Source organism: Diadema antillarum, unplaced genomic scaffold, assembly GCF_040938485.1.
Source record: "Diadema antillarum isolate AM-2024a unplaced genomic scaffold, OU_Dant_1.0 seq00000385_RagTag, whole genome shotgun sequence".
Lineage (NCBI taxonomy): Eukaryota > Metazoa > Echinodermata > Echinoidea > Diadematoida > Diadematidae > Diadema > Diadema antillarum.
The window spans coordinates 387,752-404,671 of NW_027271383.1; the positions used below are offsets into that span (position 1 = coordinate 387,752).

The 16,920-nt window shown below is 37.5% G+C and overlaps 1 protein-coding gene across 1 annotated transcript in view; it reads right to left on the reverse strand.

The window, feature by feature from the left end:
- Positions 1–12,854, reverse strand: part of LOC139731794 (5'-3' exoribonuclease 1-like) — an 86,498-nt gene extending 73,644 nt beyond the window's left edge. The window contains exons 1-5 of the mRNA XM_071642666.1: positions 12,682–12,854; positions 11,027–11,162; positions 9,245–9,341; positions 1,900–2,107; positions 297–407 (exon numbers count right to left, since the gene is read on the reverse strand). Of these exons, the coding sequence (XP_071498767.1) occupies positions 297–407; positions 1,900–2,107; positions 9,245–9,341; positions 11,027–11,162; positions 12,682–12,756 (627 nt within the window). The 5' untranslated portion in view covers positions 12,757–12,854. The remainder of the gene's footprint in view (positions 1–296; positions 408–1,899; positions 2,108–9,244; positions 9,342–11,026; positions 11,163–12,681) is intronic.
- Between the last annotated feature and the right edge of the window lie 4,066 nt (positions 12,855–16,920).

The window sequence follows — 16,920 nt, forward strand, 5'->3', positions numbered from 1 at the left end:
CTCATACCTGTCAAAATTATTGAGAGTACACCACTATACTGTGAGTTTAGTGCTCATTAAGGAAAGTTCATTGATCATTTCACCTTTGACCTGTTTTGACTTCACCCAGATTCACACTTGACTGGCACTTTTAGGTTATGTAACTGCAGTATAAGTTTGGTGCTCACAGCTCATAAGCTATGAAAAGTTATTGTGAGTACACCAAATTCTTGATTCCACCGCCACAAGAAGACAACAACAACAGTGACAGAAAAGTGGTGCCTATGTCTTGCAAAAAGAATATGTACTGTTCATACCAAGTCAGCATCCAAGCCATACAGGCAATGTCGCGTGTTGGGATCATAACCCTTTGAGGCCTTTTCTGATCGAATGAAGTCCATGATCTTGTGTTCTCCTTCTCCCGGTGTCTAGAAATACAAAGAGCCGACAGTAAATTTGACTGAAACAAGACGTGAAACTAATCATTTTAAGACAACTTACGCTTGGGGTCATAAGATATCTGTTGTCCATGATCGACACATCGTAAAAGGGGACAGGTAGAAAATGAAGCAGTACTTAGTATGGTGTCATTAATTTAAAAGCAATCACACCCTTACATACGCAAACCTCAATTTTAACTCTCATTTCCACAAACAAGAAAGTGATGCTAGGATTGGAAGTTATATGAGATACGATCATGTAGTCGAGTTCTATTCTACCTATAAAATTTAGATACTTTTCAGCAAATTGTTTCTGTAATGCAAAACGAAGGGAAATCGTGTATGTGTGTGTGCATGTGGCGTAAGTGAATTTTACCAGCTTTATTTACCAAGAGATCTTCAATATGAACAAAATAAAACATGACAACAAAATGTTTTCAGGGTCATCTGTACTTTAACATTGGCCACTTCAAATATGAATTTTGACCCTTATTTGCATAACCATGATGGCTATTCAAATTCATGATGGCTATGTCTAATCTTGCTATCATTATGATCAGTTGGGCAAGCTCTACAAGCCTACAAAATTTTGCAAAGGTCAAGGCAATGCAACCTCCAATAACAAAACAAAGGGAAAATGCGTGCGGGGGCATTTACTTGACAATATGATTTCAACATGGATGAAAGTGGAGTTAGCTTAATTGCAAAAAAAAAAAAGTAAAAGAAAAAGGATTATTTCCTGGATCCTGTCAGGGTTCGAACCTGCATATGTCCAAACCTACATCTATGGTGCCACAGACCAAGTTCTTAGCCATGCACCTATACGTCTCCCTGTTGAACATAAGCTAATATGAGAAACATTAATCCAGAATCATTTTGTCTGGATTCCATTTGCATTTTCCCTTTTAAGCTACAAATTGTCACCCTTAAACCATTGAGGATGGACTGATTTTGCTATAATACGCATTTCCCATAGACACCTGCCCACATATTCTCGGGACTCGCAATATTACTACACCTTATTGCCTCTGCTGCAACATCCTAAAATTTCAGAGGAAATGGAGCAAAATCAACTGAAATACAGCTTCCAGAACATTATCAAGTCAATGCATAATTCAAAAAAAAAAGAACAAAAAAATCACCTGCAACAGACGTGACACGTAAGCTCGACTCATTGTGATACTTTGCATTATGGCATCACAATCTTCAAGAAGATGATGTCATCAAATTGAAAAACAATGACATTGACTCAAAAGACAATTGTTCCAAGTACAACATACATGTTTCCGACTTCGCGAGAATATTTTGCAGAAATGACTGAGATATGCACAAATGAATGTCAGAAATATTGCATCAAGAAATTAACTTGTCACTCTCCTTTTCAAATGAACTCTCTTCATTTGTACACAAAATTCTAAGATCTCAATAGGCAATGGTCACAACTATTAATACACATAATATGTATCACACAGTTGCAAACCTCATGTCCTGACAGATAAACTCTGATTCCTTGCCACCTGCTGTCATGTGTGATCTTCATGTTGACAAAGTACTTCAGCTGCTCCTGCAACCTGACCATGAAATGCGTACCAGGTGTGATGCAGTTTGAGTCAAACCTCTTCTCATCTGGTAATGTTTCCCCCTTGCTGAGAGCCTCTTTCTCTCTCTGCTCTGCTTCATGTGCAGACCTATAACATGTTGACAAGTAAAACAGGGGAATCACATTATGAGAATCAGCTTATAATATCAAAAGGAACACCCTTGACTCAAAAAATTCCCTTACCATGCTGACCAACGGTAATGTATTCCTGTGATTACAAGGTGAAATTCAAATTAACTAGAACTATCACTGAAGGTGATTAGTAATACCCCTGCTCCAGCAGCTCAGACTATTATGAAAAAGAATTGAACCAAGGGTTTGGCGAATACAAACACACAAAGGAAAGGGCATTGTGCACAAATATACCTACAGATCTTCATACACACCAAATTCATAATAACTTTTTTTTTTTGTATACATGTTATTCTAATACTGCATTGAACTTGAATTAAGTCATGACTAAACAATGCTTCAGTTTGATTTTAAAAAAAAAGTGTGGTTACCATGGCATTACTTTTTTTTCTAATACTACACTTGGTGTCTTGCATATTTACACCTACACTGTATACATTAAACATACTAAATTTCATCTTAATTGCCAAAATGCTGTGGAATTAATACAATTCACAAGGTTTGGGTAAAATTGTGGTTACCACAGCAACACTTACTCTGGCAAATACAAGAATCAGGTCTCCACATTTATACATTAATGCCATTATGTCCACCAAATTTGATTTCAATTGCTTTACAATTGTGGAAGGAATTCACTCCACGAGATTTTCAAGAAAAATATGCAGTTACCATGGCAATGCCTTGTCGGGTTCAAACCAGAATGTCTTGCATAACTACACATATGGATCATTATACACACCAAATTTGTAATAAATTCCTTAAATACTGCAGAAGTAGTTCATTCCAAAAGGTTTGGGTAAAATTGTGGTTACCATGGCAACACTTTCTCCAACAAACACACAAAAAAACATGTCTTGCACATCTACACCTCAACGTCATCATGTACATGTATCCAAATTTTCATCTACAGTATTGTAAAACATGATACAGTATTCATCGCATAATCGGGACAGGTTGGGAGTAGCAAACACGGCCCCTTTAAGCGGGTGCCCGATTTCGCGATGAGCACTCACCATACACTAACGGCATACGACATGTACATGTAGTGCACACACACACACACACACACACACACACACACACACATGCATACTGACGTACTGTACATGTACATGAATACACAACCACGCTACCCCTCGGCGCGACCCTCTAGCTCATTCACAACTGAGGAAGATTGTGACGTACACACAGATCACAGTGTATTGAAAGTTGAAACACTCAGAGTGACGAGGAATTTGGACTTTGCCCTCAAAGTGTACGTGTATGACTGAAATTAAACAACAAACATAGCCTGAGCTGTAAGAGCGAGGCATGTTTTTTATTGGATGTGAGTAGGAATTGCACGCGAGCACATGGCTTTGCTTATGTAGGGGAGAAGAATGTTTGCGAAAGCATGTGTTTCGCAATGGCATGGATACTTATACTGTACACAGCACTTTCGTGGCTATGCATGTATCTGTACTGGATGGACGGAGGTCAAAACACACTGGTCAGTCCGAAGCTTGCTTTGTATTAAAGTTCGATGTAAACGACAACTGAAAGGAAATCTTTGAAATACACTGTATTGTTGCAGTATTTTGGTAGATTTTTTGTGTAAAATACCAACAAAATCAAAGATCGCTTGAAGACAAATTTTCCCTTTATCAGGGGTCCCCGCCCGATTATAGAATGAAAATAACATGCATTGTGTCATTTAAGCGAGGTTCCCGATTATCAGATGCCTGATTATGCGATGAATACTGTATATTCGCAGCATAAAAATTTCGCAAATTGGAGCCGACCGCCTTTCTCGCAGTATGAAATTTTTGTGACTCGCCACTGGCATCCAATGCATATTGTGTAGGCTACAACTTTTGCATGCATTTTAATTTTGCGAATACTGCCGCTCATGAAATTCACAAAATTAAAATGCACACGAAATTCCTCGTTTTACAGCAAACTGCTTCAAAATTGTAGGAGTTTAATTTGCAATGCAAAATTTGGGATGGACCGCCCAACCGACCACATGCTGATTACTGTGTATATATACCGCCTGTCTTAGCAGCCACCAGTCTATAGTCTAGCGGATATAGGGCACATATAGGGTGAATCATGCACATGAAATGGTAAAAGCACCATATTTGGTACACATGTATATGATGCCAATACAAGTCATTTCTGATATGGAAGCCACTCTGATTCTCCCTTTGGCGGCCATGGCGGCCATTTTTCAAAATGGCCGCCATGTGATATAGCAATGCTGTGTATTTTGGAAACTATAAGTCTGATTGTCGTGATTCTTGTACCAAAGTATAGGTTTTGAGGGTCAAGGATTCAAATAAAATGATTTTTGAGAGGATAAAACCATGGCAACCCTACTTATTGGTGGCCATTTTGAAAAAAATATGGCCACCATGCTAGATATAACATATCCTTAAAACGTATGGACAAAGGGTCATGACTCTGATACCAACTTATATGTATTTGGCGTCAAGGACTCTGATAAATTCAACTGCAGGTGAATATGAATCGTTTCATCCTACGTTTTGGCGGCCATTTTAATAAATATGGCTGCCATACAATGGATAATGAATATTGTATATCTTCGAACTCAATGAATATATAATCGAGATTCAAGTGTAAAAGTATAGATTTGGGGTGAAGGTTTTCAATATAATGATGTTTTAGCAAAGTGAATAGGTTCATCACACCCTTTGTTTTGGCGGCCATTTAATAAATATGGCCTCACTCCAGTTAAACATGGCTGCCGCTCTGCATTCTATTCATATATCTTTAAAACCAATGGATGCATCTTCGTGATTCTGGTACAAAAATATGTTTTTGAGGTTCAATTATTTAAATGGATACATCTTTTCGTGTATACAACCATCACATCCTATGTTTTGGCTGCCATTTTAAAATATGGCCGCAGCAGTATCTATACTATACTGTACGTCTTTGAAACTAATTGGGGTCAATGATTTTAAACAAGCATTTGTTGATGAATAGAACTAACACATTTCGTTTTCATGTCCATTTTGATAAATATGACTGCCGCACTACATAGAGTATGCACACACACACACACACACACACACACACACATTACATACAGTGTGGCCTAGAATTAACGGAAACGCGAGTTTTCACAAATATCTGCACATTTGCATTACTTTGATGCCAAAATGAATGACATAGAGTTGTAGAGAATTTATCTAGAAGAAGAATGACACCAAAATCATCCCATTTGGTTGAGTAGTTTTCATTCTACAGATGTTTTTTTAAAGATGGGTCGAGCGTAAATTTCTTAGCTCAATTCAACAAATTTCAGCATCGAACAAAAGCCACTTGGGAGACTAACAAAGAATTGAGGCCGCACATCACAATGTGAAATGCTTGAATAGGATAATTGTCGAAAATTGACCTTCAATTGTTGGGTAGTCTCCGTTGCTGAGCTTTGATAAAATAAAGTAAGAAATTAATGATTAACAAAAACATGTCTAGAAAGAAAAGTACTCAACCAAATTGGACAATTTCGTTTTGGTTTTGGAAATATATTCGTTTCCATTTTCTGAGGGGCCACCCTGTATGTATTATATATACACCCTCACTTGCCATCATTGTCCCATTGACAAGAATCGTTGTCGTTGCGGCGTTTAGTTCTTTACTATTCATTGATTGTTGTTGATTGACCATACCTCTATCACATTCACTATTCGAGTAGGTATTGACACTAAAGATAATTGTGTTGAATATCAAAGGTAGAATAAAATGGTGAGAATGGAATAGAAGACTTTCCCCCCAATTTTGGATGCATAGACAGGAGAGTGCAATTAGTGTACTGTCATAGTTTCCAGCCACAAAGACATGATTAGTATTGCAGTCTTATAAGACCTACTGATTTCTAAAGTTTGTTTTCAGTTCTTGTTCATTATTTCATAGTATGACCTTGTCAAAACTGTTACACAAAATTATAAGGAATCATATGAAGGAATCGAATTAGCTCTGACAATCCGAAACAATTATTGTTCCTGATCATCCATTGCTAAGCGGTGATGAAGGTGACGGGGGCAGATATATAGATGCAGGTGCGCTTTAGAGAACGTCTTCAGTATTTCTACTGGTGCCGGTAAGTAAGATCGATTTACTGAATATCTTATTCTGCAGTTTTATCTTCCAATAATTATGAACCTAAAAATGTGTATTTCTTTGAGGTTTTCCTTAAATTCATAAATTAGCATAATTTTTCTTGTAGTTTATATTTTGCGAGTAGACTCATGTAGAGCTGCAAATGACAATTAGATGTAAACCTATAAAGATGTATTGTATAATACCTACATGTATTATATCTGCCAGAGAGATGATGAACTACAACACCTTACCGCCTTAGGGGTTCCGCTCCGGATTTGGATAAGGTTTACTCCCTAGCCTTTGATTAACCAAAAAAACTGCCCGCAAGGAAGCCTGAGACTCGTGGAGGGCGGGGACGTCTTTCTACCCGTACAGGACCAGAAGGACCTGCCCACTGCCACTATTGACTTTATTGTTTGATGTATAAGATTCAGTGTAGTTATAAGTATCAGAACAGCCTGGTCAATCATGGATTTTATAGACAAACATATAGTGTGTTTATATTTGATGTAAGTGACCCAAGAAGTTTTAGAAGTTTTCTCACACTTAGTGTCATTTTTCCAAAGAAAATAGATGTACTAATCGGTTGGAAATTATGATTTTCATTCCATAGTCCAGGGACCAGAGAAATTGAGAGTCTATATTTCTAGAAAATATATAATATTGATTAATATGTACTTCAGACATGAAATTGTGAAGATCATGTTTTTCACGTACACTGTACACTCAGAAATCCTATAAAGGAAGTTGAGCATACTTTCCAAAATGCTTACAAAGTTAACTATGGCCAGATGTCCCACATTAGAATACTAACAAGGAAAAGTAGAAATTACGCACCGCGTAATATATGTCCCCGCCGGAAGTAGCATTTAGTAGCAAAATGTACAATATAGGTAAAAAGATGAAGGTCAAAGGTCAAAGAAGTCAAAGGTCAAAATTCTATGTAGAAGTTTTGAAGCCCTCACCTAGTGCCATCACATAAAGCAAACGGAATCGAAATCGGGTTAGAAATGGCGAAGGAGTAGCATTTTGTAGCCAATGTACAATACAGGTAAAAAAATCAAGGTCAAAGGTCAAACAAGTCAAAGGTCAAAATTCTGTGTAGAAGTTTTGAAGCCCTCACCTAGTGCCATCACTTAAAGCAAACGGAATTGAAATCGGGTTACAAATGGCAAAGGAGTAGCATTTTGTAGCAAAATGTACAATATAGGTCAAAAATCAAGGTCAAAGGTCAAAGAAGTCAAAGGTCAAAATTCTGTGTAGAAGTTTTGAAGCCCTCACCTAGTGCCATCACATAAAGCAAACGGAATCAAAATCGGGTTAGAAATGGCGAAGGAGTAGCATTTTGTAGGCAATGTACAATATAGGTCAAAAATCAAGGTCAAAGGTCAAAGAAGTCAAAGGTCAAAATTCTGTGTAGAAGTTTTGAAGCCCTCACCTAGTGCCATCACTTAAAGCAAACGGAATTGAAATCGGGTTACAAATGGCGAAGGAGTAGCATTTTGTAGCAAAATGTACAATATAGGTCAAAAATCAAGGTCAAAGGTCAAAGAAGTCAAAGGTCAAATTCTGTGTAGAAGTTTTGAAGCCCTCACCTAGTGCCATCATATAAAGCAAACGGAATCAAAATCGGGTTAGAAATGGCGAAGGAGTAGCATTTTGAAGCAAAATGTACAATATAGGTCAAAGGTCAAGGTCAAAGGTCACAATTGAAATTCTGTATACAAGTTTCAAAGCTCCCATGTAGTGCTATCATATAAAGCAAACAGAATCAAAATCGGGTTAGAAATGGCGAAGGAGTAGCATTTTGAACATTTTGATCACACACGGACGCACACACGGACGGACGGACGGACGGACGGACGGACACACACACGTACGGAGCCCGTTTCATAGTCCCCTGCTCGAACTCGTTCGGCGGGGACAAAAATGAGTGAACAAGTAATTGTTGACCCCTAAAACAAACATTTACACCAGAATCAATCCACAATGGGCGTCCCGCTTTTATAACACTCGTATGCTATTTATTAAATGGCCGCCAAAACAAAGGATGTGATGAACCTATTCACTTTGCTAAAACATCATTATATTGAAAACCTTCACCCAAAAATTATACTTTTACACTTGAATCGTGATTATATCTTTTGAGTTCGAAGATATACAATATTCATCATCTGTTGTATGGCAGCCATATTTATTAAAATGGCCGCCAAAACATAGGATGAAACAATCCATATTCACTTACAGTTGAATTTATCAGAATCCTTGACCCAAAAACATATAAGTTGGTACCAGAGTCATGACCCTTTGTCCATACGTTTTAAGGATATGTTATATCTAGCATGGTGGCCATATTTTTTTTTTCAAAATGGCCGTTAATAAGTAGGTTGCCATGGTTTTATCCTCTCAAAAAATATTTTATTTGAATCCTTGACCCTCAAAACCTATACTTTGGTACAAGAATCACGACAATCGGATTCAAAGTTTCCAAAATACACAGCATTGCTATATCACATGGCGGCCATTTTGAAAAATGGCCGCCATGGCCGCCAAAGGGAGAATCAGAGTGGCTTCCATATCAGAAATGACTTGTATTGGCATCATGTACATGTGTACCAAATATGGTGCTTTTACCATTGAGTGCATGATTTTTTCTATATCCGCTGGACTAATAGCGACCACCTGCTTATAGCAGCCACTTAAAAATTCCCTGTATGAAATTGCTTTATTATAGACCCATTTTTTCTTTATATTTCCTTTGTTTTAACAAAAAATAAAGAGGGCGCGCGCCCGGTACGCTTACCCCTTGATACGCCACTGCCCTACAGTTGTATTATTATTAAATTAAGTTAACTGAGTGCATCCCTGCATGGATATACTGTATACACAGAATGAAGGCCACAACTACAATCTTGAATAAGGGCACTTGGATCACTCTAGTTCTATCAGTAAGAGTAGCTCTCATTCTTATACATCATCATACCTAAATCTTCTTCCTCGTTGTTGATTCATCTTGGCTCTAGGTGCTACTCCATCAACAGCCATGAAAAAAACTTTGCGTGGCTTGATGATGCGGAACAGTACCTACAGAGAGAGAATCAATACAGAAACGTGTGAGGATTTGCAGAATGTTACTCAGTTCTCATTAAAGGGAAGATAAACCCCAAGAGCAATGTGGATTGAGTGAAAGCAGCAACATTAGTAGAACACATCAGTGAAAATTTGAAGAAAATTGGACAATCGATGCAAAAGTTATGAATTTTTAAAGTTTTGGTGTTGGAACCGCTGGATGAGGAGACTACTAGAGGTTATGACGTATGAGTGGACAACAATACCAAGAAAATATAGAGAAAATACTACAAAAATCCATTTTTCATGAAAATTACAAATTCCATCAACTTGATATTGACATATGTTAAGGGTAGCAATTATTCCCCCTGCTTTCTGAAAGCGGTTGGTCCATTGCTCTTTCATAATTCTAGAAAAGTGAATTTTTGTTGAATTTCCTTTATATTTTCTTTGTGGTGTTGTCCACTCATACGTCATATCCTCTAGTAGTCTCCTCATCCAGCTGTTCCAACACCAAAACTTTAAAAATTCATAACTTTTGCATCGATTGTCCGATTTTCCTCAAACTTTCACTGATGTGTTCTACTAATGTTGCTGCTTTCACTCAATTCACATTGCTCTTTGGGTTTACCTTCCCTTTAAACTTGTATCAGAAAACCAGATTGTACCTAGGCCAGTGATGTAAATCATGTACCATTTCCAAGTAATCATCTTTTCATTCACAGTGCTATTAAACTTCTGTAAACTTCTGGTAGCAGCATCATTTTATAAGGCTGCTTTGCTGCATACATGTACAGTACATGTAGTAGTGTCTTACTGGAGAAGTTTGATGGCACCATGAATAAGAAGATGATTACCTAGGACACTGGTACTTACATGTAGAATGGCAATACAAAAAGTAACATACTGGTATCACATCTATTTTATACTCTTTATGCAAAACATATGTATACCAAACATTATACCAACAAAGTTGGGGGTTGCTAGACTAACTTAAGTTGAGTTTAAATATCACAATGTTAATAGCAGACACATAATTTTTGGCCATCTTTGCCATATTCCCTATTTGACGCATGTGCAGATTTTATTTTTCAATGCACACATGTGCTGGTCTTTTGAAGTCAAATCTAAAATTTGGTGAATCTATTAAAAACAATCCTAAGAAGCCTACCCATGCAAAAATAAACCTCCCAAATATAGAATAGATGTACATGTAGCATACCCTGCACACTCAAAATATAATAATGCAAGGGTTTTTCTATATGCTGCAATGGCTTGAAATGTACCATTCATAACAGGGTGATTCTATTGACATAGACATTTTGATGCAAGCACAGTCAATGATACAGCAGTATGATGATCCATGACCTGAAGCACAGATACTGGGTAATTTGGATGATCAATGTGAGATGCTGACTTATGAAGATATTGATAGGCGTGTCTACAATGTGACTGCAAGATGATTACTCTGAAAATACAAACTAGATCTTCTCGTAACATAACAACACTAAAATTTTGATGCTGATCAGTCATTGTCTTTCAGAGGGAATGTCTAAATTTTGTACAGAAATAATAAAGGATTTTTTTCTTAAAAAGGTGATGTAATGCGTATAACTAGATAAACATATCATATATACACGTACAATTTTTATGCAAAACACAAAAGCCAAATTGTTACATGATTTGTGCAAACAAGGTACCTCTATGTAATGAAAGATGGCTTTGAACATCTGCTCTTCAGTCATTCGAAAGTGAACATCATCATCATTTGGATGAGTGCAGGTGTGAATGATGCCATTCATGTCAAGATACAAATTGTCAAATTCTGGAATCTGGAGGTGAAAAAAGGACAGAAAAATGAAGGTTAAGTATATACATGCAGGTCATATTCATGAAATATATTAACAACTCATTTGATTAATATCACTTTATCAAGTATGGAGAAAAAACATGAACTACACATACCATGAACTTGATGGCAAATTATATGATTTGCACTTGTGCAGCATTATGGTACCAGAGCTTGCCTCTTTTTCACTTTCAGCAACACACAATTTTTGCTACAAAAGTATGAGTGATCCAGCCTTCTCAATTTCATCTAGCTGTCTTTGTTTAGTCTTCTGCCTATGTGTGAAATCAAAGTCGCTTTCATCTTGGTCTCGATCTTCACCTCAGAGAAAGGCATTCTGGTGGCTTTGATTTATGATCAAAGTTGAAACTAATGTCAAATTAAAGTTTTCTTGTCTGCTTCGTAAAGACGACAGTTGTATTGATACATACATTGTACATAGTACTAATAGTAGCATACACTGTACACACAACATGGAAACACCATACATGTGATGACGTATGCACAAGTGCACACTTGCTAATTATTCCATTACGAAAATCGTGTCCAGACTTATAATTCGATTTTATACCACACAAAAATAAGACAACTTTTTGTAGACCGTGGTCTAGATCTGGAGGGATACATTTTAGAACTCTATATAAGTCTATTTTCCAAAAATCAGAGTAAATAATTTTCACAATTTTGCTAAATTCATAATTTTCAGGACTTTGTGAATTAAACTGGTGCTATTTTCGGCCGAAATCTTATCCTCTTGAGTATGGAATTCAGAGCCACGAAAAAAAAGTGTCCAGTGATATGATCCACTCACGTATTACGTTAGCTCTCTCTCTCCTCCAGGGGCCTGTTTCATAAAACTTGTTATCAGTGACAACTGTCACATTTCTATGACAAATTTGTTCTCAGCCAATCAGATGCAAGGATTTCAGTAGCTTGTCACATCAATGACAACTTGTCACTGATGACAAATTTCATGAAACAGGCCCCTGATGTAGAACGCATTCTACATATGCAGCAAGTTGCACAACTTCTAACGTTTAAATTTATAGTCCCCTAACCACATCAGCGTGGGGTGCTGTAGCTAGACTCTAGTAACAGTATGTGTTGGGGTCGCTGGTGGTGTGGTTAATATAGAAATTTCTAGACCTAGTCCCCATAGTATGAAAAAGCTCCCTACCACCCCCCCCCCCACACACACACACACACAATTAATGCCATCTCGCTTCATTCTCTTGATCGTTAATATTATGAGATGGTACGCGGTAGAATCTACTCTAACAGGTTAGTAATTACTCACTCCCATAGACCTAGTTTAGAACTTGGCATCTCTGTCGAAAGCATACTAGCAAAACATACACAGTCTTTCTCCACAATTAATGCATACCTTACCATAGTACATACAAACTACAATGTGTACACACACTGATACAGCGCCCACTGCACAACTTCACCTAGTCTTAAGTGTAACAAGGACAAATACCATCTGTAAACGAAAAACATACCTGATTTTCTTTAACAACTTCACTCAAGCATGGATATCGCTCACTCTGCCATCTGTAGAATTTGGGAACCCCCATTTTGGTGGCGTTGCTTCCTGTAACTGGTCCTGAATCAATCTCAAGAACTAGACATCTAGCTGGTGTTGAACATAACCCAGCTGAAACTTCTACCTTCGGTCCCCGCTGGTTTGGTTTAATTGATGCATGATGGTAGGTATATGTGTAGTAGATCTCGAGTGTACGATAATGCATTGAACATAAGTATGGCATGTCAACGTACATCCGTACGCCATCCGTACACGCAGACCAATGTATGGCAGGCTAACACTGCCACTATGGTTGGCTATTGCCGCCAACACTGCCACTATGGTTGGCTATTGCCGCCAAAACGCGTACCAACACCAAGCGCGTGCATGTCAGAATGTACGCATATGGAAGGCCATCGCCGCCAAAACGTGTGCCAAACCATACGCATACATGTCAGAACGTACGCATGCCTATTTCATAACGTACGCATGGTTCTGTCATAACATACGCATGGGACATTTGCTATTATTTTTCAACGAAATTCCTAACGTACGCATGCTTCTGTCATAACGTATGCGTGGTCTTGCCATTACATACGCATGGATTCGGAAAAAATGTCACACTCTCAGACAGAACCAAGTGTATGTAATGCATGAACGATGCGTACGTAATGACAGAGCCACGCGTACGTCATAAATAACGGAACCATGCGTACGTAATGACTCGACAATGCGTACGTGGTGCATCATATATTTTTCTGTAGCTGTTACGATCTCGCACAACCAATGAGAAAGCAATTATAAGTTAACATATCAGTTCGGTTTAGTCCAATTCAGACTCGGACTTTATTCTCTTGTCTGTATTGAACGTACTTCAAATGAAAAAGAGTATTCTTTTTATTCTTTTTTTTTGAAGAACAATAAGGTGCACAATCAGTACATTCATATAAGTAAAATTAAATATACAGTAGTCTGATGACAGAATGCAAAATTGTGTTGATTTTAACAATTCAGGATAGAGGAATAAACGGTGATCTAACTGGTTCATGGTAGAATGATTTTGGGGGATTGGAATGCAGAAGTCTGTCGTTATAGATAGGCTAATAACTTGAAGAGACGACAGTCTGAAGAAAAGAGTTTAAAAAAATAATAGGAAATTGAAAGTACAGAGCAAACGAGAAAACCATGTTATTTGATATTCTGGAGTTTTGCGTTGCGTTGATGAAAATAGATCGTCAAGTCTAAAGGGATGAAGTGAGTGCAATATGCCTTAAACTATACGCGTGAATTTTTTTCTGAATGGTTTGATGCTTAATACATTCGTGAACAGTGATCCGAAATATCAAATGCATAAAGCATTTCGTGAATGACATAATTAGATGTTTCCTGATCTTTAGAGTTTGATATGCTTTGTCATGGGAGATTTGAAAGAAAAACAAAGGTGTCGCGCACGATTTGATTCGTTCCGGCAGTGATTTCTATTAACTGCAAGGTCCGTGGTATGAGATAGAACTATGGAAGAGGAGTTGCTTCGGATTTTTGAAAACGAAAAATCTTTGCAATGACGTGCGCGATAGGAGGTTGATATTGCGGTTGGGGATGAATGTATCGTGGAAGAAATGAAGTAATTGTGTTGATGTGCTTTAACATAACAGACTGGTAGGTACAGAGGTCACGTACTCTCATAGTTCTATAGGTGTTTTGATAAAGGAGAGGTATGAGCTAAATAGACAGAATGTATATATACACATTGGAATGTCCTTTTCTGTACGAGAAATAACGCATCAATTTTGGATTTGTTACAGTAACTCCATACAGTAGGCTATTACAGAAGTTGAGCCATGGTGAAACAAGATAGTTCCTCGGTTGAAAAGCAAAATATTTTCGCGGCATGATATTGTCTTGACTTGGAGCCGACGGTCTTTTTTCGTGGCACAAAACGCTCGCGAATCGCCGCTGGCATTCAATGCATATGGTATAGTAGGCAAAAACTGTCGCGTGCATTTTCATTTCGGAAACCTTGACTCGCGAAATTTTGCGAATTGATAATGCACGCGAACATCTCTGGTGTTCTACGATAAATAAATTATCAGGAGGACTTTCTTTTTTTTTCGGGGGGGAGGAGGGGTCAATTCAATAAAGTGTTTCAATTGCAATTGATATTGCTCTACATCAACGTATAAATAGGCACCGAATTAATCAGTGTTTAGTAGTAGCCACGATAAGAAATAATCAAAGGCCTAGGCCTACATATTCGGGCGGGATTCAAATTTACGACCTCCTGAGACCTCTGTGACCTCTTGCGGCCTCTACGACCTCCTGCGACCTCCTGCAACCTTAATTGCACAAAAATCTATTAGACATAATGGACCAAACCTTTGGAACACACCTCCAGATTATGTTAAATCATGTAAAACGTTATATTCTTTTAAAGCTAGGTTGAAAAACGATGTTACTGTCAGATTACAATCAACGAATATTGAATCTGAATAAAAATTCTGTTTTTTTAAGGCATTCATTTTCTTAATTGAACACAAATTGTGACCGTGCACCTCAAAACGAACATAAAGTCGCACACACTGATTTTGTGTGAGAACTGAAAATAAGTGAAATGGGTCAACCTAGCCGAACTTGACTTTGTCATATTTCCTGAAAGAGCGGATCTTCTTTAACATTATGCTAAAATTTGGTATCATAAAACGGGCAAAAAAGTGTGTTTTTTTAGCAGTTTATCTCGAACATTTTTGGTAGAATAGTGTGATTAGGTATGTCTTTAGAATCCCCTTTTCATTTCTGAAAAACCTTGTCCACACTCTTCACTTTCAACTCTAATAACTTTTGAAAGGATAGTGCTACTACTTTGAAAGTTGGCATTAATTATGAACAGAATGTGTTCATCAGGCATGCTCAATTTCACTTTAATCTGATAATCCCTTCATTGTTGTTACTCTGGTGGTTTATTTCCTGTTTTTTGTCCCATTCATGGCACAGCCAGCACGGTTTGGTAAAGATTAAGCGCTTGAATAGACACTGTACTTTAGAGCCTCTTTTCTCAGTTCACACTTTTCCTGAGTTTATGTTTTCTTCCCAATATTTAGATAAGGTCTAGGTTAGGAGGGTCCATTTGATTTGAGTTATACATCATTTTAAAGCTTAAAGTCTGGTTTTTCAGAATATGGTCTTAACTAAAAATTCATGTCTGGCGACCTTTTGTTTGTTTTGAGGTGCAGGGTCACAATTTTCCTTTGCCGTCCATGAAAAAATTATTTTTGTGTTATGCCTCTGCTCAATATCGGGGATATGCATGCCAAAATAAGAGATGAATAATATCTTAGAACGCTTCAGAGACACTATGTGTCTGCGCATAATGATAAAGCGTCTCATGTTTCTGTGATTAATTCGTCGTTGAACAATAATATTTCTTTTTGTAATGCAGATGAAATTTGCGCTTCGTCTCAAGTTTTGTTGGTATTAGTATAGAAATTCTGTGTGTCGTCAATACATATCCTGTAGATGATCAGAAATGTTAGTTAAAATATAACCAATTGATAACGTTTATATACTGCATAGTTTATTGTTATAGAATTGGATATTCTCGTATATTCCGAAGATCAATATTAGAATTGCCCGTCAAAAATTTTATCTCTGTTTTCTTAAATATTAATTGAGGCAAATAAAAAACAAATGTGAGTTAGAGGATTATTTATTTTGAAAAAAAAAACAAAAACGTGCGTAGTAGAAGCGTCCACCTTGTGAACGATGCTACGACACAGATCAACAGCTTCTGGGGGGGGGGGGCACGTCCCCCCCCCCCCCCCCATCGGCTGGTAAATAAACCCCCAAAACAAAAAACAAAAAAAAACAAAAAAGATTTCACCAAAATGGTAATTCAAGGGTTAGTAAACTGCTTTTGAAATCGACATGAAAGGGCGATCAAGAAATAAGATATTTTTTTACGTTTTCTTTTAACCATGATTAAAGAGGTATATAGTGTGGGACATTGTTCAAAAAGCCTGGAACCGACAAAAGATTGTGATTCAGCGTGATTCCTGGTTGGCATTCTAAATATAAGCAGAATGTGCGCAGTGTAGTCAGAACATCCGAACGGCACAAAGAGTCTGCAACGTTGCGCAATGTGATATAGAATGTACACCTTTGTACCTTACGCTTCGTTATCAAAGCTAGATCATTGATTTTAGCAGTGTTGCTTTACATA